The sequence below is a fragment of the Oryx dammah genome, unplaced genomic scaffold (genome assembly GCF_014754425.2).
Source record: "Oryx dammah isolate SB20612 unplaced genomic scaffold, SCBI_Odam_1.1 HiC_scaffold_27, whole genome shotgun sequence".
Lineage (NCBI taxonomy): Eukaryota > Metazoa > Chordata > Mammalia > Artiodactyla > Bovidae > Oryx > Oryx dammah.
In genome coordinates, this window is record NW_024070211.1 from 135435752 (window position 1) to 135462747 (window position 26996).

General features: G+C 38.7%; 1 protein-coding gene across 5 annotated transcripts in view; it reads left to right on the forward strand.

Annotated features, from left to right (window-relative positions):
• Positions 1-26996, forward strand: part of HERC2 (HECT and RLD domain containing E3 ubiquitin protein ligase 2) — a 237601-nt gene that overhangs the window by 142339 nt on the left and 68266 nt on the right. For all 5 annotated transcript variants that reach the window (XM_040227910.1, XM_040227909.1, XM_040227906.1 and 2 more), the window contains 10 exons: positions 10482-10657; positions 16831-16942; positions 18595-18676; positions 18783-18926; positions 20339-20429; positions 20722-20899; positions 21087-21168; positions 21247-21418; positions 22149-22293; positions 23232-23457. In XM_040227910.1, coding sequence (XP_040083844.1) covers positions 10482-10657; positions 16831-16942; positions 18595-18676; positions 18783-18926; positions 20339-20429; positions 20722-20899; positions 21087-21168; positions 21247-21418; positions 22149-22293; positions 23232-23457 — 1408 coding nt within the window. The remainder of the gene's footprint in view (positions 1-10481; positions 10658-16830; positions 16943-18594; positions 18677-18782; positions 18927-20338; positions 20430-20721; positions 20900-21086; positions 21169-21246; positions 21419-22148; positions 22294-23231; positions 23458-26996) is intronic.

The following is a 26996-nucleotide window of genomic DNA, read 5'->3' on the forward strand; positions in this document are numbered from 1 at the left end:
TGGGTAGCCTTTCCCTTCTCCAGGGGATCGTCTAAACCCAGGAATCAAACCCAGGTCTCCCGCATTGCAGGCAAATTCTTCACCAGCTGAGCTGCAAGGGAAGCCCAAGAATACCGTGTGTATACATTATATATAATGTGTGTGTGTATGTATTCTTTTTCAAATTGTTTTCCATTAAAGGTTATTAAAAGATCTTTAATATAGTTCCCTGTGCTATACAGTAGGTTCTTATTGTTTATGTTTTTAAATATAGTAATGTTGTTCAGTTGCCAAGTTGTGTTCAACTCTTTACGACCCCATGGACTGCAGCATGCCAGGCCTCCCTGTCCCTCACCATCTCTCGGAGTTTTCCCAAGTTCATGTTCATTGAATTGGTGATGGCATCCAACCATCTCATCCTTGCTCTTTTGCCCTCTTCTCTTTCTGCCTATATAGTAATATGTAGAGATTAATCCTAAACTCCTAACCCCTGTCTCCCATCCTCGTCCCCCTTTATAATCGTGAATTTGTTTTCTGAGTATATTTCTGTTTTGTAAGTAAGTTCATTTGTATCATTTTGTTAGATTTCACAGATAAATGATTTCATATGATATATATTTTTTCTGTCTGACTTACTTAATATGAAATCTCTGCGTTCATCCATGATACTGCAAATGGTATTATTTCATTTTTTTTTTAAAGGCAGAGTAATAGTTCATTGTATATAGGTACCACATCTTTTTTATCTTTCTGTTGATGGATATTTAGGTTGCCTCCATGTTTTCGCCATTGTAACTAGTGCTGCTATGAACATTGAGGTATATGTATCTTTATTTTTTTTAAATTTTAATTGGAGGCTACTTTACAATATTGTATTGGTTTTGCTATACATCAGCATGAATCTGCCACCAGTGTGCACACGTGTTCCCCATCCTGAACCCCCCTCCCACCTCCCTTCCCATACCATCCCTCTGGGTCATCTCAGTGCACCAGCCCCAAACATCCTGTATCATGCATCGAACCTGGACTGGCGATTCGTTTCACATATGATATTATACATGTCTCAGTGCCATTCTCCCAAACATCCCACTCTCGCCCTCTCCCACAGAGTCCATAAGACTTGTATGTATCTTCAGAATTAAAGTTTGCTTAGATATATGCTTAGCAGTGGGATTGCTGGATCGTATGACAACTCTGTTTTGATTTTCTAAGGAACCTCTGTGCTGCTCTCTCTGGTGACTGCACCAATTTACATTCCTACCAGCAGTGCAGGAGGGATCCCTTTTCTCCACACCTTTTCCAGCATTTGTAGACTTTTTGATGATGTCCATTGTGACTGGTATGAAGTGATACATCATTATAGTTTTCAGTTGCATTCATCTAATAATTGATCATCTTTTCATGTGCCTGTTGGCCATCTGTATGTCTTATTTGGAGAAGTATCTATTTAGGTCTTCTGCCAGTTTTTTGATTTGGTTGTTCATGAGATGCTTGTATATTTTGGAGATTAATCGTTTGTCAGTTGCTTTGTTTGCGATTGTTTTCTTCATTCGTTTCATCTTGTTTATAGTTTGCTGTACAAAAGCTTTAAGTTTAATTAGGTCCCATTTGTTTATTGTTGTTCATATTTCCATAACTCTGAAAGTGGGTGAAAGAGGATCTTGCTGCTACTTATGTCAAAGAGTATTCTGCCTATATTTTCCTCTAAGAGTTTTATAGTATCTGGTCTTCCATTTAGGTCTTTAATCCATTTTGAGTTTATTTTTGTGTATAGTATTAGGGAATGTTCTAATTTCTTTCATTTACATGTAACTGTCTAGCTTTCCCTGCACCATTTATTGAAGAAACCATCTTTTCTCCGTTTTGTGGTCTTGCCTCATTTGTTGTAGATTGATTGACCATCGATATATGTGTTTATTTCTGGGCTTTCATTCTGTTGATCTGTATTTCTGATTTTGTGCCATTTCCATACTGTTTTGATGACTGTAGCTTTGTAGTATAGCCTGAAGTCAGGAGCCTGACTTCCTCTAGCTCTATATTTCTTTCTCAAAGAGTGCTTTGGCTTTTTGGGGTACTTTGTGTCTCCATACAAATTAAAAAAATTTTTTTTCTTCTTGTTCTGTGAAAAATGCCATTGATAACTTGATAGGGATTGCATTGAATCTATAAATTGCCTGGGATAGCATAGTTCACACAATATCAGTTCTTCCAATCCAAGAACAAGGTCTATCTTTCCATGTGTTTCTAGTGTCTTCTTTTTCCTTCATTAGTGTCTAAAGCTTTTAAAATGCAGGTTTTTTGCCTCCTTAGGTACGTTTAGTCTTAGTTATTTTATACTTTTTGATGTGATAATTAAGGGGATTGTTTCGTTAATTTCTTTTCCAATCATTGTCTCTTTCTGATCGGATCTCTTTCTTTCATTGTTAGTGTATAGAAATGCAACAGATTTTTGTGTATTAATTTTGTATTCTGCAAATTTACTGAATTCATTGATAAGCTCTAGGTGGTTTTCTGGTAGCATCTTTGGATACATTTAGTCCATTTACATTTAGCGTGTTTATCCATAAGTATGTTTATATTGCCATTTTGCTGTTTTGAGTTTGTTTTCATAGGTCTTCTCTCCCCCCCTCCTTTTTCCTTTGTTCTCTTCTCTTGTAACTTGACTACCTTTAGTGTAAGTGTGCATTTCATTTCCTTTTTTGTGTGCATTTCTACTATAGATTTCTGTTTTCTGGTTAATGTGAGTTTTTTGTACAACAGTCTAGTTATATATGTGCTTGTTTTAAGTTGCTTATCTCTTAATTTTAAATACATTTTAGATACCGTGCATTTGTACTCTACTCCCCTCATGGTCACTGTTTTTCAATTCATGCCTCACATCTAATTATTTTGTATAATCCTTAAACCCTTAATGTGGGATTTTTACTACTTTTGTCTTTTAACCTCCCTACTAGCTTTATGTATGGATGATTTCCTGTCTTGTTTCTAGTTGTGGCCTTTTATTTTACACCTAGAGAAGTTCCTTTAGAATTTATCATAAAGCTTGTTTGGTGTTCCTGAGTTGTTCTTAAAAAATGTTTCAGTTCAGTTCAGTTGCTCAGTCGTGTCCGACTCTTTGCGACCCCATGAATTGCAGCATGCCAGGCCTCCCTGTCCATCACCAACTCATGGAATTCACTCAAATTCACGTCCATCAAGTTGGTGATGCCAACCAGCCCTCTCAGCCTTTGTCGTCCCCTTTTCCTCCTGCCCCCATCCCTTCCAGCATCAGAGTCTTTTCCAGTGAGTCAGCTCTTCGCATGAGGTGGCCAAAGTATTGGAGTTTCAGCTTTAGCATCATTCCTTCCAAAGAACACCCAGGGCTGATCTCCTTTAGAATGGACTGGTTGGATCTCCTTGCAGTCCAAGGGACTCTCAAGAGTCTTCTCCAACACCACAGTTCAGAAGCATCAATTCTTTGGCACTCAGCTTTCTTTAGAGTCCAACTCTCACCTCCATACATGACTACTGGAGAAACCATAGCCTTGACTAGACGGACCTTAGTCGGCAAAGTAATGTCTCTGCTTTTCAATATGCTATCTAGTTTCATCAAAACTTTCCTTCCAAGAAGTAAGCATCTTTTAATTTCATGGCTGCAATCACCATCTGCAGTGATTTTGGAGCCCCCCAAAATAAAGTCTGACACTGTTTCCACTGTTTTCCATATATTTGCCAGGAAGTGATGGGACCAGATGCCATGATCTTCGTTTTCTGGATGTTGAGCTTTAAGCCAACTTTTTCACTCTCCTCTTCCACTTTCATCAAGAAGCTTTTTAGTTCCTCTTCACTTTCTGCCATAAGGGTGGTGTCATCTGCATATCTGAGGTTATTGATATTTCTCTCGGCAATCTTGATTCCAGCTTGTGTTTCTTCCAGCCCACCGTTTCTCATGATGTACTCTGCATATAAGTTAAATAAGCAGGGTGACAATATACAGCCTTGACGTCCTCCTTTTCCTATTTGGAACCAGTCTGTTGTTCCATGTCCAGTTATAACTGTTGCCTCCTGACCTGCATATAGATTTCTCAAGAGGCAGGTCAGGTGGTCTGATATTGCCATCTCTTTCAGAATTTTCCACAGTTTATTGTGATCCACACAGTCAAAGGCTTTGGCATAGTCAATAAAGCAGAAGTAGATGTTTTTCTGGAACTCTCTTGCTTTTTCGATGATCCATTGGGTGTTGGCAATTTGATCTCTGGTTCCTCTGCCTTTTCTAAAACCAGCTTGAACATCTGGAAGTTCACGGTTCACATATTGCTGAAGCCTGGCTTGGAGAATTTTGAGCATTACTTTACTAGTGTGTGAGATGAGTGCAATTGTGCGGTAGTTTGAGCATTCTTTGGCATTGCCTTTCTTTGGGATTGGAATGCAAACTGACCTTTTCCAGTCCTGTGCCACTGCTAAGTTTTCCAAATTTGCTGGCATATTGAGTGCAGCACTTTGACAGCATCATCTTTCAGGATTTGAAATAGCTCAACTGGAATTCCATTACCTCCACTAGCTTTGTTTGTAGTGATGCTTTCTAAGGCCCACTTGACTTCACATTCCAGGATGTCGTTTACTTGTCTGTAAAGCTTTTGTTTCCTCCATCAAATTTCAGTGAGAGTTTTTGCTGGGTGTTCTTGGGTGTAGATTTTTCTTTTTCATCACTTCAAGTGTATTATGCCAGTCTCTTCTGGTCTGCAGAGTTTTTTCCTCAAATAAAAAAGAAAAATCCGCTAATAGCATTATTGGAGATCCCTTGTATGTTATTTTTTACTTTTCCTCTTTTACTTTTAATATTCTCTCTTTTTGTTCTTTTTTTCTGTTTGGTGGTGTTGATGTCCACTATTCTGTCTTCCAGCTCATGAATCCATTCTTGTGTCAGATTTAGTTTACTATTCATTCCTTCTAATGTATTGTTCATTTCACTTATTGTATTTATTAGTGTAGTTCTGTATGTTTTCTATTTTTTTTCTTAAAACATTTCTAATTTCTCTCTCTGTGTATCCATGCTCCTCCTGAGTTCCATGATAATCTTTACCATAATTACTCTGAACTGTTTCCCTGGTAGATTGCCTGAGAATAGACCACATCACTTTGTTTTCCTTCTGGTGTTTTTTCCTGCTGCTTCATCTGAAGCATACTCTATTGTTTGAGTTGTCAAAATTGCTTCTTGTATTTCTGTGTATGTGGTAGGTTGGTTCTATTTCTCGACCTTGGAGAAGTGGCCCTCTGTAAGAGACGTCCTATGCAATCCAGCAGTGCACTTCCTTTTATCACCCAAGGAAGGGCCAGGGGCCTGCTGGTTTCAGGATAGGATCTGGTCTGCATTTACAGACTGGATGTGTTGGCTGCAGGATTAATAGTTTTCTTGCTTCTGGTGGGTGTTGTTGTTGTTCATTCACTAAGTCGTTTCTGACTCTTTGTGACCCCATGGACTGTAGTACACCAGAGTTTCCTATCCTTCACTGTCTCCCGGAATTTGCTCAAACTCATGTCCATTGAATCAGTGATACCATTCAACCATCTGATCCTCTGTTAACCCCTTCTCCTCCTGCCTCCAATCTTTCCCAGCATCAAGGTCTTTTCCAATAAGTCGGCTCTTCACATCAGGTGGCTAAAGTATTTGAGCTTCAGCAGCAGTCCTTCCAGTGTATATCAGGGTTGATTTCCTTTATGATTGACTGGTTTGATCTCCTTGTACTGCAAGGGACTGTAAAGAGTGTTCTCTGGCACCACAATTCGCAAGCATCAGTTCTTGGGTGCTCAGCCTTCTTTGTGATCCAGTTCTCACATCCATACATTACTACTGGAAAAACCATAGCTTTGGCTCTCCAGACCAAAATGATATCTCTGCTTTTTAATATGCTATCTAGGTTTGTCATAGCTTTTCTTCCAAGAAGAAAGTATCTTTTAATTTTGTGGCTGTGGTCACCATCTCCAGTGATTTTGGAGCACCGTCTGCAGTGAAATAAAATCTGTCACTGTTTCCATTTGGTCCCCATCTATTTGTGATGATGTGATGTGACTGGGTGCCATGATTCTTGTTTTTTGAATATTGAGTTTTAAGCCAGATTTTTCATTCTCTTCTTTCACCCTCATCAAGAGGCTTTTTAATTCCTCTTCAGTTTCTGCCATTAAAGTGGTATCATCTGCATATCTGAAGTTGTTGATATTTTTTAGAGAGTTGAGATTCCTGGTGGGAGGGGCTGGTGCCTATCCTCTGGTAGGTGAAGTTGGGTCTTGATCCTCTGGTGGGCAGGGCCTTGCCTAGAGTCAGTTGAAGTTGATGGGCCTTGTTGTGTCCCTACCTTGTTTGTTGGTTGGGCTGAGGCCTTGTAGCACTGGAGTCTCGAGTCTGATGTTTGCAGCCAGGTCTTGGTGTCAGAATGTTATCCTCCATGATAGCTCATGCAGCTGAATATTTCCCCAGTGTATTTGCCACCATTGTCTACACCCGCAGGCTAGGCCACAGCCACCCCCTGCCTCCCCTTTGAGGAGACCCTCTAAGACCATCAGGTAGATGTGGCCCAGCACCTATCCGATTACTGCTTTTGCTCTTGGTCCCGGCACCTGTGAGGTTTTGCAGGTACCCTGTATGAGTGAAGTATCTTCCCCCAGCCCCCGTCCTCCCTCTAGAGCTCATCTAGTCAGGCCCCTATGGTCTTCAAGGACAAATGTTCTTAAGGTTCCTCTTCCCTGTGCCAGACCCCCAGGCTGGGGAGAGTGACATGAGAAAAACTCTTGAATATAATTATTCTCCAATCTGTGGGTCGCCAACCCTGGAGGGTATGGGATTTGATTATATCAGGACTTCATGGCTTCTACCATTCTTGTGGTCCATCTTTAGAGGATCTTTCCTGATGGTTTCAGTCTTTCAGTGATAGTTCTTTTGCAGATTGTTGTGATTTTACTGTGCTTGTGAGAAGAGTTGAGCTGAGGGTTCTTCTATTCTGCCATCTTGACCACTCTGATAGTATTCCTTTGATGGTTTGCAAATGCAAGAGAGGTTCCTTTTCTCATCATCTCTATAATAACATTGAGCCCATTTTCTCCCCTTAACTAAATAATTGTATTTATTTTAAAATTTGACATGTATACAACTTAAATTTGTTGCTTATCAGATCAGCTTGAAAACAAAGCAAAACAAATTCCTTCCTCATTGTCTTTGGTTAAAAGCAGGTAAAAGCTCTAGGCAAAAGTCATTGCCATACACCTTGGGCTTCTTTGGGCATCTAGCATCATGATATTTCCATTAAATATGTATTAGTAAGCAGTGGTTCTTTTTAACCATATATATGATACTAAGGTCTGTCTAGTCAAGGCTATGGTTTTTCCAGTAGTCACGTATGGATGTGAGAGTTGGACTGTGAAGAAGGCTGAGAGCCAAAGAATTGATGCTTTTGAACTGTGGTGTTGGAGAAGACTCTTGAGAGTCCCTTGGACTGCAAGGAGATCCAACCAGTCCATTCTGAAGGAGATCAACCCTGGGATTTCTTTTGAGGGAATGATGCTAAAGCTGAAACTCCAGTACTTTGGCCACTTCATGTGAAGAGTTGACTCATTGGAAAAGACTTTGATGCTGGGAGGGATTGGGGGCAGGAGAAGAAGGGGACAACAGAGGATGAGATCGCTGGATGGCATCACGGACTCGATGGACGTGAGTCTGAGTGAACTCCTGGAGTTGGTGATGGACAGGGAGGCCTGGCTTGCTGCGATTTATGGGGTTGCAAAGAGTCGGACACGACTGAGCGACTGAACTGAACTGAACTCATGATACTGAAATTGGTTTTTTGTTTTCATACCTTTAATTTGGTAATAAGGACATTTTCAAAATGAATCCAAGTTAATTTTATCTCTTAAAAATTCTGATAGAATCAGTGAAGGTTCTTTTAAATAGAACATATTATAGATTAGTGAGACTGCCACATAAATCTTTCAGTTAATCTACACTATTTTAGTAAATTATATATATTTAAAATAATGCAAATTAAGGCAGTTTTTTTTTTACTACCTATATATACATTGTCTCGTGAGAACTTGTTTAATTGGTGTGATAGTGGATAAATATGTCAAATATTTGACTTTCTATTCATCTAAAATTCATCGTAAGTGAGTTTATTTTTAAATTATTAAGTGCTGTTTGTCAGTCATTGCTTTATTATTTTGGTATTCCCACAAAGGGCTTCCCAAGAAGCTCACATGGTAGAGAATCTCCCTGCTGTGTGGGAGACCAAGATTCAGTCCTTATGTCAGGAAGATCTCCTGGAGAAGGGAATGGCAACACACTTCATTGTTCTTCCCTGGAGAATTTCATAGACAGAGGAGTCTGGTGGGCTACATGAGTCGTAGAGTCAAACAAAACTGAGCAACTAACACACATGCCCACATAAGGACAGACAAGTTTCATGGGGTCCTAGTGTGTTATGTCAAAGAACCTGATAACAGCCAGTCATAGATTAATTTTTTTGAAGGGTAGAAAGTTGGTAACTTGTGTCTAGAGACTATGGGACCATAGTAGCACTTCCCCCCCAGGTTCAAGAATTGATTATTTGGCCTTTGTGTACACTGGAAGATTTTTTAAAATTTTCTTCCAGTCTTCAATGAATAAAATTGTAGAACACCATTCATTCTTGAATGTCATTAAACTGTTTTGTGGAATACCATGTAATTAACAGTTACTATCAATGGTGGTAATAATAAAGTGGCCAATGATGAAAATGTAATATATTATTGAGTTTTTTTGGAGAAAAGATAATGCATTTAGTGCATTTTATTGTAGTAACTTATTCCTGGGTAATGGAAATTGTGGTTTGTCTTATGTCTTAATTTTGCTACTGAATATTTTTTGTTTTAATTTTGCTTTGTATTTTAAGTAGATCAATAACCAAGCATTAATTTATTTAATAAACAACTGAGGTTGTTATTCATAAAAGATATATTGACTTTGACAAATTTTCAGTTGAAAACAATTTATTATGTATTATTTGATGAGCATGAAATAGCTTATATCACATATATGAGAAATATTAAGCATTGTGAGTACTCAGAACTTTCATGGCCCAGTCTCCACCCATTGAACCAACTTACAAAGTAGAGTATTACCATTCCTAAAGCTGTGGAACTCTCTAGCATTGCCTTTCCTCTAAAAATGGCTTGTTAACCGAATTTTTCTAACATAACCGAAAATAGAAAGTATACTGAATCCTCCATGAACCTACCTCCCAGTTTCAATGATTATCAACATTTTTGCCAGTCGTATTTCACTAACTCTCTTCCTGTGTTACACCCCATTTTTTTTTAGTGTTTTAAAGCAAGTTCTAGCCATGACATTTCTAGCCATTTCAGTAGTGAGTGCTTCTATTATTAATTTCTGACAAGGACTTTAAAAATGTAACCACAATAAAATCACACCTAAAATTTTGTTTTTAATATGATACAATATCCAGTCAGTGTTTAAAATTTCCCAGTTATCCCATAAATGTTCTTTGGATTTGCTTTCTATGATTTGTGAGTCAGACAGGGTCTGCCCTTTGCACTGCATTAAAATCTTAAGCCTTTTGTTTTTTCCTTGCTAAAGAAAGAAACTATCTTTTTTTCCTATAGAATTTTTCATTTCTCTATTTGTTTCATTTATTCAAACAATTCTTCCTGTGACATCATAGATATTATAGATCTTAAGGTTTTGATAGGTCCCCTAGAAGCAGTCAGTTTTTGTTCACATGAAATACAGGTCTAGAGGGATAAACTACATTTAGAAATGCCATGTATGGGATGTGGGGCATACCACAGGACAGAGGGCCAACTTTAAAATAATGAATGGCAAAGACGTTACAGTGTTTGACCTTGATTTGAACAAGTCTTGAATAGAAAGATGTTTACAAGACAGACAGAAAATTTGGTCACTGGTAGCATTTAGATGATATAAGATTATTGTTTTAGCTATCATTAGAGTACTGTGAATGTATTTTTTAAATGCTGATATTTCACTGATACCTACTGAAGTTTTGAAACAACATGTTGTCAGGAATTTTCTTAGGATAGTCCCTACATGAACAAAATCAATCATACATTGATAATTGGTGAGCTAGTTGGTGGGGTTATGAGGTCTCTGTATAGTTTTTTCTAATTTGTATGTAGTCAAATTTTTTTTGTTAAATTTTTATTTTATATTGAAGTGTAGCTGCTTAACAATGTTATAGTTTCAGGTACATAGCAGAGTGAGTTAGCCATATATATAATGTATCCATTCTCCCTCAAGTTCCCCTCCTGTCCAGGCTACCACATAACATTGAGCAGTATAGGTCCTTTTGGTTATCTGTTTTAAATATAGCAGTGTGTGCATGTTGATCTCAAATTCTCTCTACTTTAAGTGTTATGAAGGCTTGTGACTTGCCATATACTGCATGTTTCACATGTCCTTCTCTCCAATTAAAGTGTTTGACTCTGAAAGCTCTGTAGCTTACTGTGTTTGTGTCTAGTATCACAGGTATATTGAAATTGCGATAAAGCAGTGCAGAAGCTCAGGAATTGATTGTAAAATCCATGGTCTCATCCTGCTGGGACGAATACGTGCAGAGGAGGAAGATTTGGCTGCAGTTCCTTTCTTAGCTTCAGATAATGAAGAAGAAGAAGATGAAAAAGGCAACAGTGGGAGGTGAGAGCTGTTTGCTTATGCCCACGCTCTCACTTTCAAAAGCCAGTATTTAATTAGAGTGTATCTCATAATGAGAATATGTTAGGATTATTGTATTATATAGTCTATATGTATTATATAGACCATATGTATTATATTATTGCTCATAGGACTGTTTGGTAAATATTAGTTAAGTTTTCCAAAATTGTAATTAAATTTTATTTTAGGAAAAATTTAATATGGAAACGCTGTATTTAGAAAAATTTGTTTAAAAGGAAAAATAAAAATGTTTTAATTTTTCTGCCTGAAATATCGCTGTTAATATTTTGGTGTATATTCTTGTAGTTTTCTTATTTATTTGTCCCTAATTGTATTTTCCTGTGGAGATAGTGTGTGGTGCTATATATTTTCCTTTTGTGTTAAGTATTTTATTGTTAACACGTAAATTGAAAGTTTTTATTATAATAGAATATGAATAAGACTTACCATTTTAACTGGTTGTTAAGTGTGTTGTTCAGTGGCATTAAATAGTTTATATTATTTGGAAGACATCCATTTTTAAAATATACGTATCCTTTGTCTTCTGTTGTATAATTTTTTTAATTGACTCAGTCTATTTATGATTTATATTTATATTTATTGACTATGCCAAAACCTTTGACTGTGTGGATCAAAATAAACTGTGGAAAATTCTGAAAGAGATGGGAATACCAGACCACCTGACCTGCCTCTTGAGAAAGCTGTATGCAGGTCAGGAACCAACAGTTAGAACTGGACATGGAACAACAGACTGGTTCCAAATAGGAAAAGGAGTACGTCAAGGCTGTATATATTGTTACCCTGCTTATTTAACTTATATGAAGAGTACATCATGAGAAACGCTGGGCTGGATGAAGTAAAAGTTGGAATCAAGATTGCCGGGAGAAATATCAATAACCTCAGATATGCAGATGACAACACCTTTATGGTAGAAAGTGAAGAAGAACTAAAAAGCCTCTTGATGAAAGTGAAAGAGGAGAGTGAAAAAGTTGGCTTAAAGCCCAACATTCAGAAAACGAAGATCATGGCATCTGCTCCCATCACTTCATGGCAAATATATGGGAAACAGTGGAAACAGTGTCAGTCTTTATTTTGGGGGGCTCCAAAATCACTGCAGATGGTGATTGCAGCCATGAAATTAAAAGACGCTTACTCCTTGGAAGGAAAGTTATGACCAACCTAGATAGCATATTGAAAAGCAGAGACATTACTTTGCCAACAAAGGTCTCTCTAGTCAAGACTATGGTTTTTCCAGTGGTCATGTATGGATGTGAGAGTTGGACTCTAAAGAAAGCTGAGTGCCAAAGAATTGACGCTTTTGAACTGTGGTGTTGGAGAAGACTCTTGAGAGTCCCTTGGACTGCAAGGAGATCCAACCAGTCCACCCTAAAGGTAATCAGTCCTGGTGTTCATTGCAAGGACTGAGGTTGAAGCTGAAACTCCAATACTTTGGCCACTTGATGCAAAGAACTGACTCATTGGAAAAGACCCTGATGCTGGGAAAGATTGAGGGCACAAGGAGAAGGGAACGACAGAGAATGACATGGTTGGATGGCATCACCGACTCAATGGACATGGGTTTGGGTAGGCTCCAGGAGTTGGTGATGAACAGGGAGGCCTGGCATGCTGCGGTTCATGGGGTCGCAGAGTCATACAGGACTGAGCAACTGAACTGAACTGATTTATGAGGTACAACAAATTGGAAGGAACAATATCCATTTTTCTTAAGTTTTAACAGTATGGTTAACACTGACGTACAACAAATTGGAAGTGACAATATCCGTTTTTAAGTTTTTTTAACAGTATAGTTAACACCTAACTGATGGACAGCACTTGCTGGTTTTGCCATTATACTTATTTTGTATATTTCTTTCAATTTTATTTTCATTTTATTTTGAAGAATTTGTGGGCTTTGTTGTTCAAACTTTTAACCTGTTGAGGGCATATCAGAAGATAGAATGAGTGGGGTGGCAGGAGCCAGCTGCCTGTGCTTCAGGAGCCCTGGGTTTTGGGGCAGGCCTCCCCTGGTAGAATGGAGGTTGGGACTTCCAGCATAGCTGACCGCACAGTGGACAGAGGGTGTAAAGGAAGAAAATTGCATTTTGCCTTGGGACATGTGCTTGTATTAGAGCACGTTAGACGTCATATGACTGTATCCATTTTATTATTCCTTTTGGGAAAAAATATGACCAAACAGAGGTCTGGATTTAGGGACGTGGCCACAGTGGCAGTTCTGGTGGTGATTCTTAGAGCCGTTTAACCAGCATTCTCTCCAGTTACATCTATAGTAGCTATATTAAGGTGATGGGTGGTAATTGCTGTAAAAGCTGTCATGGTCAGCTTGGTGTACAAGAGAATTATACAGTGTCTCCTAATTTCTAGGAAGCCCTTCATATGTCATAACCTTGTCCTAGCTAAGGGGCTTGCATCACTCAGTGAAGCTAAGAGCCATGTTGTGCAAGACCTCTCAAGACAAACGGATCATAGCAAAGATTTCTGACAAAACATGGTCCACCGGAAGAGGGAATGACAAACCCTTCCAGTATTCTTGCTTCGAGAACTGCATGAACAGTATGAAAGGCGAAAAGATAATGACAGCAGAAGATGAGCTCCCCAGGTCAGAAGGTGTCCACTATGTTGCTGGGGAAGAGCAAAAAATAACTCCAGGAAGAATGAAGAGACTGGGCCAAAGCAGAAACGACTTTCAGTTGTGGATGTGTCTGGTGGTGAAAGTAAAGTCAGATGTTATAAAGAACAATATTGCATGGGAACCTGGAATGTTCGGTCCATGAATCACAGTCAGTTAGATGTGGTCAGGCAGGAGATGGCAAGAGTGAACATCGACATCTTAGGAATCTGTAAAATAAAATGAATGGGAATGGGCAAAGTCAATTCAGGTAACCATTATACCTACTGATATGGGCAAGAATCCCTCAGAAATGGAGTAGCCCTCATAGTGAATAAGAGTCTGAAATGCAGTACTTGGGTGCAATCTCCAAATTAATAAAATGATCTTGGTTCATTTCCAAGGCAAACCATTCATTATCACAGTAATCCAAGTCTGTGCTCCAACCACTGATGCCGAAATTGACTGGTTCTTTGAAGACCTACAACACGTTCTAGAACTAACACCAAAAAATATACTCTTTTTATCATAAAGAATTGGAATGCAAAATTAGGAAGTCAAGAAATACCTGGAGTAACAGGGCAAGTTTGCCCTTGGACTACAAAATGAAGCAGGGCAAAAGCTAACAGTTTTGTCAAGAGAACACACTGGTCATAGCAAACATCCTCTTTAACAACACAGGGAAGAATTCTGAAAGTGTTAGTCACTCAGTTGTGTCTGACTCTTTGCAACCCCATGGACTTTAGCTCACCAGGCTCTTCTGTCAATCAAATTCTCCAGGCAAGAATACTGGAGTGGGTAGCGATTCCCTTCTTCAGGGGGTCTTTCCAACCCGGGGATGGAACCCTGGTCTCCTGAATTACAGGTGGATTCCTCACCATCTGAGCCACCAGGGAAGTCCTACAAAATGAAGCAGAGCAAAAGCTAACAGTTTTGTCAAGAGAACACACTGGTCATAGCAAACACCCTCTTCCAATAACAAGAGGCAACTCTATGTATGGACATTACCCGATGATCGATACTGAAATCAAGTAGATTATATTCTTTACAGCCAAAGATGGAGAAGCTGTATACCATTAGCAAGATACAAGAACTGGAGCTGATTGTGCCTCAGATCGTGAGTTCCTTATTGCAAAATTCAGGCTTAAATTGAAGAAAGTAGAGAAAACCACTAGACCATTCAGCTATGACTTAAATTCCTTATGATTAGACAGTGGAGGTGATGAATAGATTTCAGGGATTAGATCTGGTAGACAAAGTTCCTGAAGATCTGTGGGCAGAGGTTTGTTACATTGTTTAGGAGGCGGTGACCAATACCCATCCCAAAGAAAAAAATACTAGAAGGCAAAGTGGTTGTCTGAGAAGGTTTTACAAACAGCTGAAAATAGAAGAGAAGTGAAAGGCAAGCAAGAAACGGAAGTATACCCAACTGAATGCAGAGTGCCAGAAAATAACAAAGATAGATAAGAAAGCCTTCTTAAGTAAACCTTGTAAAGAAATAGAGGAAAACAATAGAATGGGAAAGACTAGAGATCTCTTCAAGAAAATTGAAGAACCAAGGGAACATTTCATACAGGGATGGGCATGATAAAGGACAGAAAGGGTAAGGACTTAACAGAAGCAGGAGAGATTAAGAAGAGGTGGCAAGAATGCACAACTATCCAGAAACGATCTTAATGATCCAGATAACCCCGGTGGTGTGGTTACTTACTTGGAGCAGAACATCCTGGAGTGTGAAGTCAAGTGGACCTTGGGAAGCATCACTGTAAACAAAACTAGTGGAAGTGATCAAATTCCAGCTGAGCTATTTCAAATCCTAAAAAATGGTGCTATGAAAGTGCCCACTCAATATGCCCACACATTTGGAGAACTCAGAAGTGGCACCAGGATTGGAAAAGGTCAGTTTTCATTCGAATCCCAAAGAAGGGGAGTACCAAAGAATGTTCAAACTACCATAACGTTGCATTTCACATGCTGGCAAGGTAATGGTCAAAATCCTTCAAGCTAAGCATCAGCAGTATGTGAAACAAGAACTTTCAGATGTACAGGCTGGGTTTAGAAAAGGCAGAGGACCCAGAGATCAAATTGCCAACATTCATTGGGTCATAGAGAAAGCAAGGAAATTTCAGACAAATGTTTACTTCTGTTTCATTGACTATGCTAAAGCCTTTGACTGTGTGGTTCCACAACAAACTGGAAAATTCTTAAAGAGATAGGGATATCAGACCACCTTACCTGTCTTCTGAGAAACACTTATGCAGGTCAAGAAGCAGCAGGTAGAACCAGACAGGGAACAGCAGACTGGTTCAGAATTGGAAAAGGAGAGTGACAAGGCTATATATTTCACCCTTCTTATTTAACTTATATGCAGAGTACATCAAGCAAAATGCTGTGCTGGATGAATCACAGAATCAAGATTACCGGGACAAATGTTAGCAACTTCGGCTATGCAGAGGATACCACTCTTATGCCAGAAAGCTAAGAGGAACTAAAAAGGCTCTTAATGAAGGTGAAAGAGGAGAGTGAAAGACCTAGCTTTAGACTCAACATTCAAAAAACAAAGATCATGACATTAAGTTCCATCACTTCATAGCAAATAGATAGGGAAAAGTGGAAACAGTGACAGATTTTATTTTCTTGGGCTCCAGAATCACTGCTGATGGTGAGTGAAGCCATGAATTTAAAAGACAGAAGCAACAAACATAGACAGCATATTAAAGAGCAGATACATCGTTTTGCTGACAAAGGTCCGTCTATTCAAAGCTATAGTTTTTCCGGTAGTCATGTACACATGTGCAGGTTGGACCATAAAGAAGGCTGAGTGCGTAAGAATTGATGCTTTCCAACTGTGGTGCTGGAGAAGATTCTTGCGAGTCCCTTGGAGTACAAGGAGATTAAACCAGTCAATCCTAAAGGAAATCAACCTTGAATATTCATTGGAAGGATTGATGCTGAAACTGAAGCTGCAGTAGTTTGACCACCTGATCTGAAAAGCTGACTCATATGAAAAGACCCTGATGCTGGCAGAGATTGAGGGTAGGATGAAAAGGGGATGATAGAAGATGAGATGGTTGGATGGCATCCCTGACTCAATGGATATGAGTTTGAGTAAGCTCTGGGAGATAGTAAAGGACAGGAGATGGATGGCATCGCTGACTCAATGGATATTAATTTGAGTAAGCTCTGGGAGATAGTAAAGGACAGGGAAGCCTTTGCAATCTATGGGATTGCATAGAGTCAGATAGGACTTACCAACTAAACAACAATAACAACTCCTAGAAAGATTACCACCAGGATAAATAGCTAAAGTTAAATTCTAGTATGGAAAGGTAGTATGTTGGTTTGTAGACATTTTGACCCTCTGTACCACTAACTTTTGTGTATACTTCGGATTTTGTTTAGTTATAGCAAAATTTTAAGAGTGTTTGATAATCAGCAAACTGTGTGCTTTAGGTTGTTTCCTCTTTATTTAAAAAATTACTATGTGATTAACCTCTGTTTCTGTTTTTTTTTTTTTTACTTTGATTAGCCTTATTAGAAGGAAGGCAGCAGGTCTGGAATCAGCAGCTACAATAAGAACCAAAGTATTTGTGTGGGGCCTGAACGACAAGGACCAGCTGGGAGGTCTGAAGGGTTCCAAGGTGTGTGCCTGACACCCCATGCGCTCGCCACCCCACACTGTTTGGGCCCACACAGGCCCAGAATTAGCCAGGCCTCTTAAAGTTTTTATAATGATTTTCCCCTTTATGTGTGTTTTTTTTTTAAATTTTATTTATTTTAAATTGAAGGGTTTATGATTGCTTTACAATATTGGTTTGATTTCTACCATACATCATACCTTTTATATGTTGTTTTTAAAATAGACTTTCTTAAGTAATTCTTGACATGAACTCATAGACATTATCATTTTAGGTTCTAAGATGCCTTTGTCCTTGGAAAACATGTCCTTGGTGCATGTTACGTATAGTTGCATTATTGCTGTTTTATAAACTAGAAGATACACTTCCAAAAATATTTGACAAGCGTAGAGGTGAAAATTCTAGACTATAATTATATTTAAAAGAGTAGGAACGACGAGGTATGCATTTGAACTTGAGTTGAATTCACCTGTGGCCCTGAACTAAGGCAGCACAGAATAGATTCCTCCAAGGTTTAGTGTCTGGAAACAGTTTGTTTTTGACTGAGCATCTCTATTACTTGGGTTTCTCAGGTTGTGCTGTTGGTAAGGAGCCTACCTGCCAGCGCAGGAGACTCAAGAGATGTGGGTTCAATCCTTGGGTCGGGAAGGTCCCCTGGAGGAAGCCATAGCAGCACACTCCAGTATTCTTGCCTGAAGAATCCCACAGACAGAGGAGCTTGGCAGCTTCAGTCCATAAGGTCACAGAGAATTGAACATGACTGAAGCGACTTAGCACAGACACTACTTAGTATTTCACGAGACCTCATTGTAAGATCCCTGTTACTTGCATTGTTGAGACACTGAAACGGAAAGTTAGAACTCATTCATTTTGAGACCATGGTTCTAGTATGATGAAAATGATCCTATATAATTCAGCAGCCTTGGGTTCCCTTTGTTTTTGAGGCCGCTGCGCTGCATTTGGAGATGTGTGGGGCCTAGGATCTCTGGGTACTTCTCTTATTACTATGAGCTGTCTAGAGGGTCCTGTGTGCACATGGGAATTTGCACACGAAAGGCACATGGGTGCTTCATAGTTGGGATGAAGAGCGTCCTTCTTCCGTTGACTGTTTGATACTTTATGACATATGGGCATCCTAAAAGGCTTTTTCGACAGGGGCTTTAGTAATTTTATATCACATTCATCTCTAATGGGAAATTTACGCATATATTAATAGTTTCTTAGAGAAGTCAGAATTAACAAGAATGAGAAGGACATGACTTGAAATAAAATATGGTTTACCAAATGTTTGTTTATATCTTTAAGTATGTGGGTTTTTTTTTTTTTTTTACCTTTTATTATGGAGATGTTCTGATGTACCTACCTGGTAGACAGAATAGAGACTTGGTCCTTTTGTCACTGTACCAGCTTCAGCAGTTGTGGATGGTCACATTTTTGTCTTTATTTTCTACATAGCCTCACCCCTACTTATTTTAAAGTAAATTCCAGTATATCATTTCATTCTTAAAATTCTTATGCTCTGTAATAGACAAGAGATTCTTTGGAGAGTGTAACCAGGTAAATTCTTTGTACTATTTAATATGATTGCTTGTAATTTTAAAAGTATAAATAAAATTTTCTTTCTTCTTTTGCTTTTTTAAAAAATTTTGTTTCAGATAAAAGTTCCGTCATTCTCTGAGACACTATCTGCTTTGAATGTAGTACAGGTGGCTGGTGGTTCTAAAAGTTTGTTTGCAGGTATGATTATTCAAATAATATAAAAGTTTTAAATGATGTTGAAGCCTAAACATATAGTTGTTGTGTCACAAAAAGTGAGTCTCTTCCTCACTCCTGTTTCTTACAGTGACAGTGGAAGGAAAAGTATATGCCTGTGGAGAAGCCACGAATGGCCGGCTGGGGCTGGGCATCTCCAGTGGGACTGTGCCCATCCCGCGACAGATCACAGCTCTCAGCAGTTACGTGGTCAAGAAGGTGGCTGTTCACTCAGGTAGAGGCCAGAATTGACACTTGTGCTCAGACAAGCCTGCTGCTCAGGCTCTGTAATTAACTGGGGCTTTAAACAGTTGCCTCTCGAGTGTCCTTCCATTCTGTCAAGTTCTACTCATTATTAGAAGTAAAAATTGGGTAATGTGAAACTTCAAATGGTCTAGAGTTTAATTATTTTTGTTACACCAGACTTTTTGGAGATCAGGGATCATTGGTATTCTGCCATGTGGGGCGTACCCCTCCAAAGGAGGGGATTTTTAATTTTGAACTGTGGTCTCAGGTTCATAAAAGATTGCAGTAATCATGTTCTGTGCTTAAATACGTGTTATTTTTGGGGAACACAGCCTGTAAGTTTCATCAGATTTCAAGTGTCTGTAAATTCTAGCCATAAGAAAGGATCATTTTTTAAAAAGTCTCACTGCTTCAATTCAGGAAACGTATAGAGCATTATTTTAAAGCACTGTGCTTGCTTCTGAGGAGTGAAACCGAATTAGATACAAACTGAGTTTGTATTTATACTGAATAGGGTTAGATTTAACCCCATATAACAGAAAATCTGAACAGTAGTGCCTTGAGCAAGATAGTGTTTTACCATTCTCCTCTGGAAAAGTCTGGAGGTGAGGGGGAGGGACAGTGTTGCAGCTACGGTACCCGTGAGGGGCCCTGGGTTACTGTCCATCCCCATTGCAGCTACAGGTGAGCACATAAGCATTTCCTCAAGCCCACTCTGCCCCTTGAAAGAGCTTTTCTGGAAGCCTCACTCGTCAGTCGCATCTTTGTCACTATCCTCTCTGGGTGAGGGAGTGTGGGAAACATTGTTTTTAGCTGAGCACATTGCCTTGGATCATGTGGGCTCTGTTGGTAAGGGGGTCTTGGATCCTAGGAGCTGGTAACAGAGAGGAAACACCCTTCAGTTCTGAGCTGGGATGGATGGAGTGAAAGAGTGCTCCATGGTGAGGAAAGAGTGTGAGCTGATTGTTTTGGGAAGAGTGAGCATAATGCCTTTATTGCAATTGATGGTACTTTTGCTTTAGTAATTTCATTGTTGAGATGCATTTCACAAAAGCCTGAATACCATCAACACTTGCTAATTTGTCTAATTGCAAATGAACTTAGTTTTACTTTTTCCATCTGAATTTTGATCTTTTATATATTTAATATAGCAACTGCATTAAATTTAATAATGCTAAAAATAGCATTATTTTGCAGCTTCTTTGCAAGTAAAATCCTTTCTAGGACTTAAACTTTGTAGAAATGTTCATTTATTTTATATAATTGTCATCCTTAAATGTTGATCCCATTTACTCATTTGACAGATAATCACACATACTGTGTGCCAAGCAAAAGAGGTAGTTATGCTGTTAACTTTTTTTAAAACAACTTTGGTAGCCTCTATCTGTGTGAATGTTGCAGGTGGACGGCACGCTACCGCTTTAACTGTTGATGGCAAAGTGTTTTCCTGGGGTGAAGGTGATGATGGCAAACTTGGACACTTCAGTAGAATGTAAGAATATTTTCTTCATTTTTGCTAATAAGAAACTGTTACTAATAATGAATGCTTTTTGATAATTTTTGTAAAAAATTGAATAGGATGGGTTATTTATGCAAAAGAAACTTAAAAATACATTTAAAAAAAATCTCTGAATGTGATTTGCCTCACATGTTCTAAGGTTTGATAATTAAGTGAATCTAAAGATACTGTTTTGATTAAATGTGGATCAGTGTAGATGTCCTTTTTTCCCCTTCTTTAAAGAGGCTAGATTGACGATAGGGAATATTATTTAATCTTGCTTCAGGAACTGTGACAAGCCGCGGCTGATAGAGGCCCTGAAAACCAAGCGAATCCGGGATATTGCCTGTGGCAGCTCACACAGTGCGGCCCTCACGTCCAGTGGTGAACTGTACACCTGGGGTCTCGGAGAGTACGGCCGCTTGGGACATGGGGATAACACAACACAACTGAAGCCCAAAATGGTGATTATACATATTTTTGTTGCTTACAGAAAGCTTCCCATCTGCTGATTTCCAGAGAAGATAAGCTCCGAGTCTAGGACAGTTCATAAAGATATGTGCAGTATTGGCTTTCATTTTGTGGGGAAAAATTTCCCTTGCTTTCTTGGTGCCTGTGCTTGATTCTGTTTTTAAATTTATAATTGAGTAGGTGAAAGTCCTTCTTGGTCACAGAGTAATCCAAGTGGCATGTGGAAGTAGAGATGCACAGACCCTGGCTCTGACTGATGAAGGTAAGTCCTGTCTGACTCCACGTTTTGGGGGAGGAATGTTGTGAGGTGCTGGCCTGATGTCTGTATTTTTAAACTTAGGCTTGGTATTTTCTTGGGGTGATGGTGACTTTGGAAAATTGGGCCGGGGAGGAAGTGAAGGCTGTAACATCCCCCAGAACATCGAGAGACTTAACGGACAAGGGGTGTGCCAGATCGAATGTGGAGCACAGTTCTCCCTGGCCCTCACCAAGTCGGGTGTAGTTTGGACATGGTACGTAAATGCCTGTCACCCACCAGTGTGTCTGTTCAGGGGCTTGCAGGGAGGGGGACGCCTTTATTTTCTTGCTCATCCAGCCATCTTTGTCCTTTTATTTATTTTGAGTTGGGATTAGTGACAATATTATAAGAAGAAATATCCAATTATACCTGGGTTGTTTAGAAAAGAACACTGGAGAAATGGCCTAGCTTGTCTTTCTTATTTAGATGAAGTATGTGTAGAGGGTTTTTTCTGCCTTTTTTGCCATGCAAGGAGCCTAGTGATCACATGTGTGGAAAACAGATTTCTGATTTCTTTGATCCCTGAAAAAGTTCATGTGTGTTTCCAGTGAAAGATTATTAAATCAGAAAGAGGTGGAATATCCAGCGGACCATGGGCAGACAGTGTGATGGCCTTGGTCTTAGCATGATGAGTCAGAGGCAGCTTGGGAAAGAATCACTGCAGAGATCTTTTAAGAGCCATGTGGGGTTGCGTGTCATGTTTTCAGTCTCTATATGAAATCTACATCAGTAACTTGAATACCATTACACACATTAAGGATCTTGCTAGCAGAATTAATATACTATTTTGAATTAATGGTATACCATTTTATAATTTCTAAGACCTTGGGCATTGTGTGTATTGTCATTGAGCTGGCTCTAGTGCTGTGGCAGTGAGTATTTTGCTGTGCGGTATTGTCAGACCATAATCATGTATTAAAATGCTCACTGTTGATTCCTTGCAGGGGGAAGGGGGACTATTTCAGACTGGGCCATGGCTCGGATGTGCATGTGCGGAAACCACAGGTAGTGGAAGGGCTGAGAGGGAAGAAGATTGTGCATGTGGCTGTTGGGGCTCTGCACTGCTTGGCGGTCACTGATGCAGGACAGGTAAGGGAGCTCGTGACAAGATCTTATGTTGATAGTGTAACTTGTGACAAAATGAAGTGAGTCTTGGTACTTGGAAAACCAGAAGGGTGGGCTGTGTCCACTGTGTTCCTGTGTACATTTGCCTAACTGTCAGCATGAGTGAGGGCATCCAGGAAAGACTGCTGACTAATGCAGGTTATAAAGTAGTGAGCTTTCCCACTGTAATGTCTGATAGGGAAATGTATGTATTTCATTTCACAACTAAAGTTATCCTTGATAAGAGTTTGTTCCTCCACCATAAGAGGCTATCCTGTGACAGGCTCATAGATAATATAATTTGAAATTCATTTATGACAGCAAATCAGCATATTGTCCTTCAATCAGAATGAAATAAAAAGGAATTATACGTCCTAATTCTGTAAAGCACAAAATTCCTTGAAAAGTGAACATATTTTTTTGGATCATTTTCTCTTTGCAAAATTAAGGAAAAAATGTTACAATATTTAGTTGAAGAGAACTTCCTACTTCTAAGAACAGTATATAGATGAATTCATTGGGTTGATACTAAGTAAATGAAAGTGTAAGTTTCTCAGTCATGTCCGACTCTTTGCGACCCCATGGACTATACAGTCTGTGGAATTCTCCAGGTCAGAATACTGGAGTGGGTAGCCTTTCTCTTCTCCAGGGGATCTTCCCAACCCAGGGATCGAACCCAGGTCTCCTGCATTGCAGGCAGATTCTTTACCAGCTGAGTATAAGGGAAGCCCAAAAATACTGGAGTGGGTAGCCTATCCCTTCTCCAGCGGGTCCCTTCCTGACCCAGTAATCGAACTAGGGTCTCCTGCATTGCAGGCAGATTCTTTACCAGCTGAGCTATCTGGGAAGCACTCGGCAAGAATTTTGAAGTGAACTTAAAGAATGTTCTGAAATGTCCAAAAATTATTTTTACCCCTTAACAGGTATACGCCTGGGGCGACAATGACCATGGGCAACAGGGCAATGGCACAACCACGGTTAACAGGAAGCCCACGCTGGTGCAGGGCTTAGAAGGCCAGAAGATCACGCGAGTGGCCTGCGGGTCTTCTCACAGCGTGGCCTGGACAACCGTTGATGTGGCAACACCCTCTGTTCACGAGCCGGTCCTCTTCCAGACTGCAAGAGACCCTTTAGGTGCTTCCTATTTAGGTAACCGAGATCCATGTTTTACGCGAGATCCTTCTGCATAGATAGAATGTCATAGGTGGAATGTTTAATCCTGCTACCAGATTAAAGTTTGTAGCACCGAGTTACCTACGTTCTGGACCATAGCCCCAGAGTCATCATGGTGCTCTGTGCTATGATTTATGCTGGAATGAAAACTGGAGGAAGTACAGTGCTGGTTCTTGCGATCAGGACAGCTCTGGCAATGCTGTGCATGTGTGCAGTCAGAGGGACTTTAAAGTTTAGGCATTTGGTGTTTTCAACAGCTCTATTCAGGGCTGAATGCATATATGTATTCAGAAATGAATACATATATGAATGTAATGTAATCTACATATTAAAACAATCCAACACGTGTAGACTAATTTTTATATGTGCACCTGTGAGAGCATCATCACAGTCGATGTAATGAACAAATGTGTATACTACCCTTGAGTAGACCCATCCCGGCTTTCCACAGCCACTGACTTCATTTCTGTCACTGTAGATCAGTTTGCCATTTTAGAGTTTTATATTAATGGAATCATATAGTATGTACTTTTTTCTTAACCTAACTTTTTTCACTCACCATAATTATTTTGAAATTCATCCACGTTGCATGTATCAGTATTTCATTCTTTTTTAATTGTTGGCTAGCATTTTATTTATGGGTATACTGCAGTTGATACATCAGTTTGCCTGTTGATAGACTTTGTTGTTGCTTCTTAACTTTGACTATACAGATAAACTTGCTCTGAACATTTGTGTATAGTCTTTATATGGACACATACACTTATGTTTATCTAGGCTAAGTATTTAGGAGAGGAATGATTGGCTGGTATGGTAGATACAAGTTTATCTTCTTAAGAACTGCAAACTGTTTTGCAAAGTGGTTTTTGTAGCTCCAGCATCTCCATATTTTTGTTTGTATTTGATGTAGTCAGTTTTTAATTTTACCCATTCTTATAGATGTATAGTGCTTCATCACTGTAATTTTACTTTGCATTTTGCTAATGACTAATGATGTTGAGTGTCTTACTATGTTTTGTGTCTATTCATATCTTTTGCCTGAATGTAAACCTAAGTTGTTTGTTTCCTTACTGTTGAGTTTTGAACAGTCTTTATGTATTCTGTATACAAGTCTTTCATCAGATATTTAATTTGTACAGTGTGACTTGTCTATTCATTCTCTCTTAGGTAAATTTTAAAGAGCAAAAGATTTTAATTTTGATGAAGTCTGGTTTATCCATTTTTATCTTTTATGAATCATAGTTTGGTGTTGTATTTAAATAACCTTTACCTAACTCACGATCATAAAGATTCTTTTCCCATGTTTTTTTGTAAAAGTTCTATAGTTTTAGGTGTATGCTTGATCTTCAGTTAAAGTTTATACATGGTGTGAGGTATGAATTGAAATTTATTTTTGGTATTTGGATATCCAGTTGTTTCAGTTGCATTGGTCAAAAACACAGTATCCTTTCTGTATTGGAAGAATTTGTACTTGTGCCAAAAAATCAGCTGTATGTGTGGGTCTATTTCTGGATTCTCAGATGTGTTTTGTTGATTTGTTTTTGTATTTTGATGCAAATACCACATTGTCTTGATTATTGTAGCTTTATAAAAGACTGAATTCAGGCTTTGGTAATTCTTTAGCTTTGTTCTTTTTCAAATATGTTTTGGGTATTCTAGACCCTTTGCATTTCCATGTAACTTTTAGAATCAGCTTGTGAGTTTTTATAAAATAACCTACTTGGGATTTTGATTACATTGACTATAGATCAATTTGGGGTTTGCTTCTCAGTGTTGAATGTTCCCACTCACAGGTATACTATTTCTCTCCATTTGTTTATATCTTTAATATTTCTCAGCAATATGTTATAGTTTCACTATACAGGTCTTGCATATCTTTTGTCATATTTATCCCTAAATATTTCATTTTGTTTATTCTGTTATAAATGGTATTTTAAAAAATTTCTTTTGTTCCTTGGTCATTTCTAGAAATATTCAAGTTGTTCCTTATTAGTGTGTAGAAATACATTTGTTTTTTTATGACATTTGGATTACTTCCAGTTTTGGGCTGTTACAAGTAAAATCTGCTATTAGTATTCACATTCAGGTTTTTGAGTTAGTCTTCCATACCTTGAACACACCTCACATGATTTTGCTACTTTTCATTTCTTTGATTTTCTCTCGTCTGTTTTCAGTTTTATTGGTTTCTGTTCTCACCTTTATGCGTGCTTTATGTTTATTTTCTATTCTTTTCTACTTTCTTGAGATGAGAGCTTAGATTATTGATTTGAGACTGTCTTGTCTAGTATAAACTTTTAGTACTATAAACTTTTGTCTTGGCACTGATTTAGCTACATCTCTCAAATTTTCATATGTTTTATTTTCTTTTTCATTCAGTTCTATATATAAATGTATGTATAATTGAGGACATAAGTAATTTTATTTTTGTATAACCTTAAACTTGCCAAACCGCTTCATTCTTTCAATAGCATTTATCTTCTGTTTGATACTCAGCTGCATTCATATTGAAAATTAGTGACAACTACTTAGTGATTCCAGCTTGAAGTTATAACCATACAACCAGATGTTTTGAATACAAGCCAATCTGTATGTTGGGTAAACTTAAGAACTCTTAGTGTCTCTTCTTTTACAGAAACTCTGTTTCTCTCTTGCTGTGCTTTGTTTGATCAAGAAGACTAAAGTCAAATGGCCAGAACTTCTCCTATAAATAATGTTTCACATACCAAATTAGTTTTCTCAGTATATAACAAATTCTAATTTGATGGTTTTTTCCTTACTACTTCACTTCGGTGACCTATAAATTTGTTTAAATAACAAGTACCATTTCTGTTTTCTTTTTCCACAATGAAAAATTAAATGATGTGTTGAATATACTACTAAAAATACTTCACCTGTCAAATATGGTCTCTGTGTTGAAAATCTATGGAATTTTTCCAGTTAACTTCCAAATCTTGCCACAATCTCTCTGTTTTTAAAAAAAGTATCATTTTTGAAGTAATTTGAATGAGTTCCGTTCGTCGCTCAGTCATGTCTGACTCTGCGACCCCATGAACTGCAGCACATGAGGCCTCCTACTCCTGGAGCTTACCCAAACCCATGTCCATTGAGTCGGTGATGCCATCCAACCATCTCCTCCTCTGTCGTTCCCTTCTCCTCCTGCCCTAAATCTTTCCCAGCATCAGGGTCTTTTCAAATGAGTCAACTCTTCGCATCAGATGGCCAAAGTATTGGAGCTTCAGTCTCAACATCAGCCCTTCCACTGAACACCCAGGACTGAACTCCCTTAGGATGGACTGGTTGGATCTCCTTGCAGTCCAAGGGACTCTCAAGAGTCTTCTCCAACACTGCAGTTCAAAAGTATCAATTCTTCAGTGCTCAGCTTTCTTTAGAGTCCAACTCTCACATCCATACATGACCACTAGAAAAACCATAGCCTTGACTAGATGGAACTTGTTGGCAAAGTAATGTCTCTGCTTTTTAATATGCTATCTAGGTTGGTCATAACTTTCCTTCCA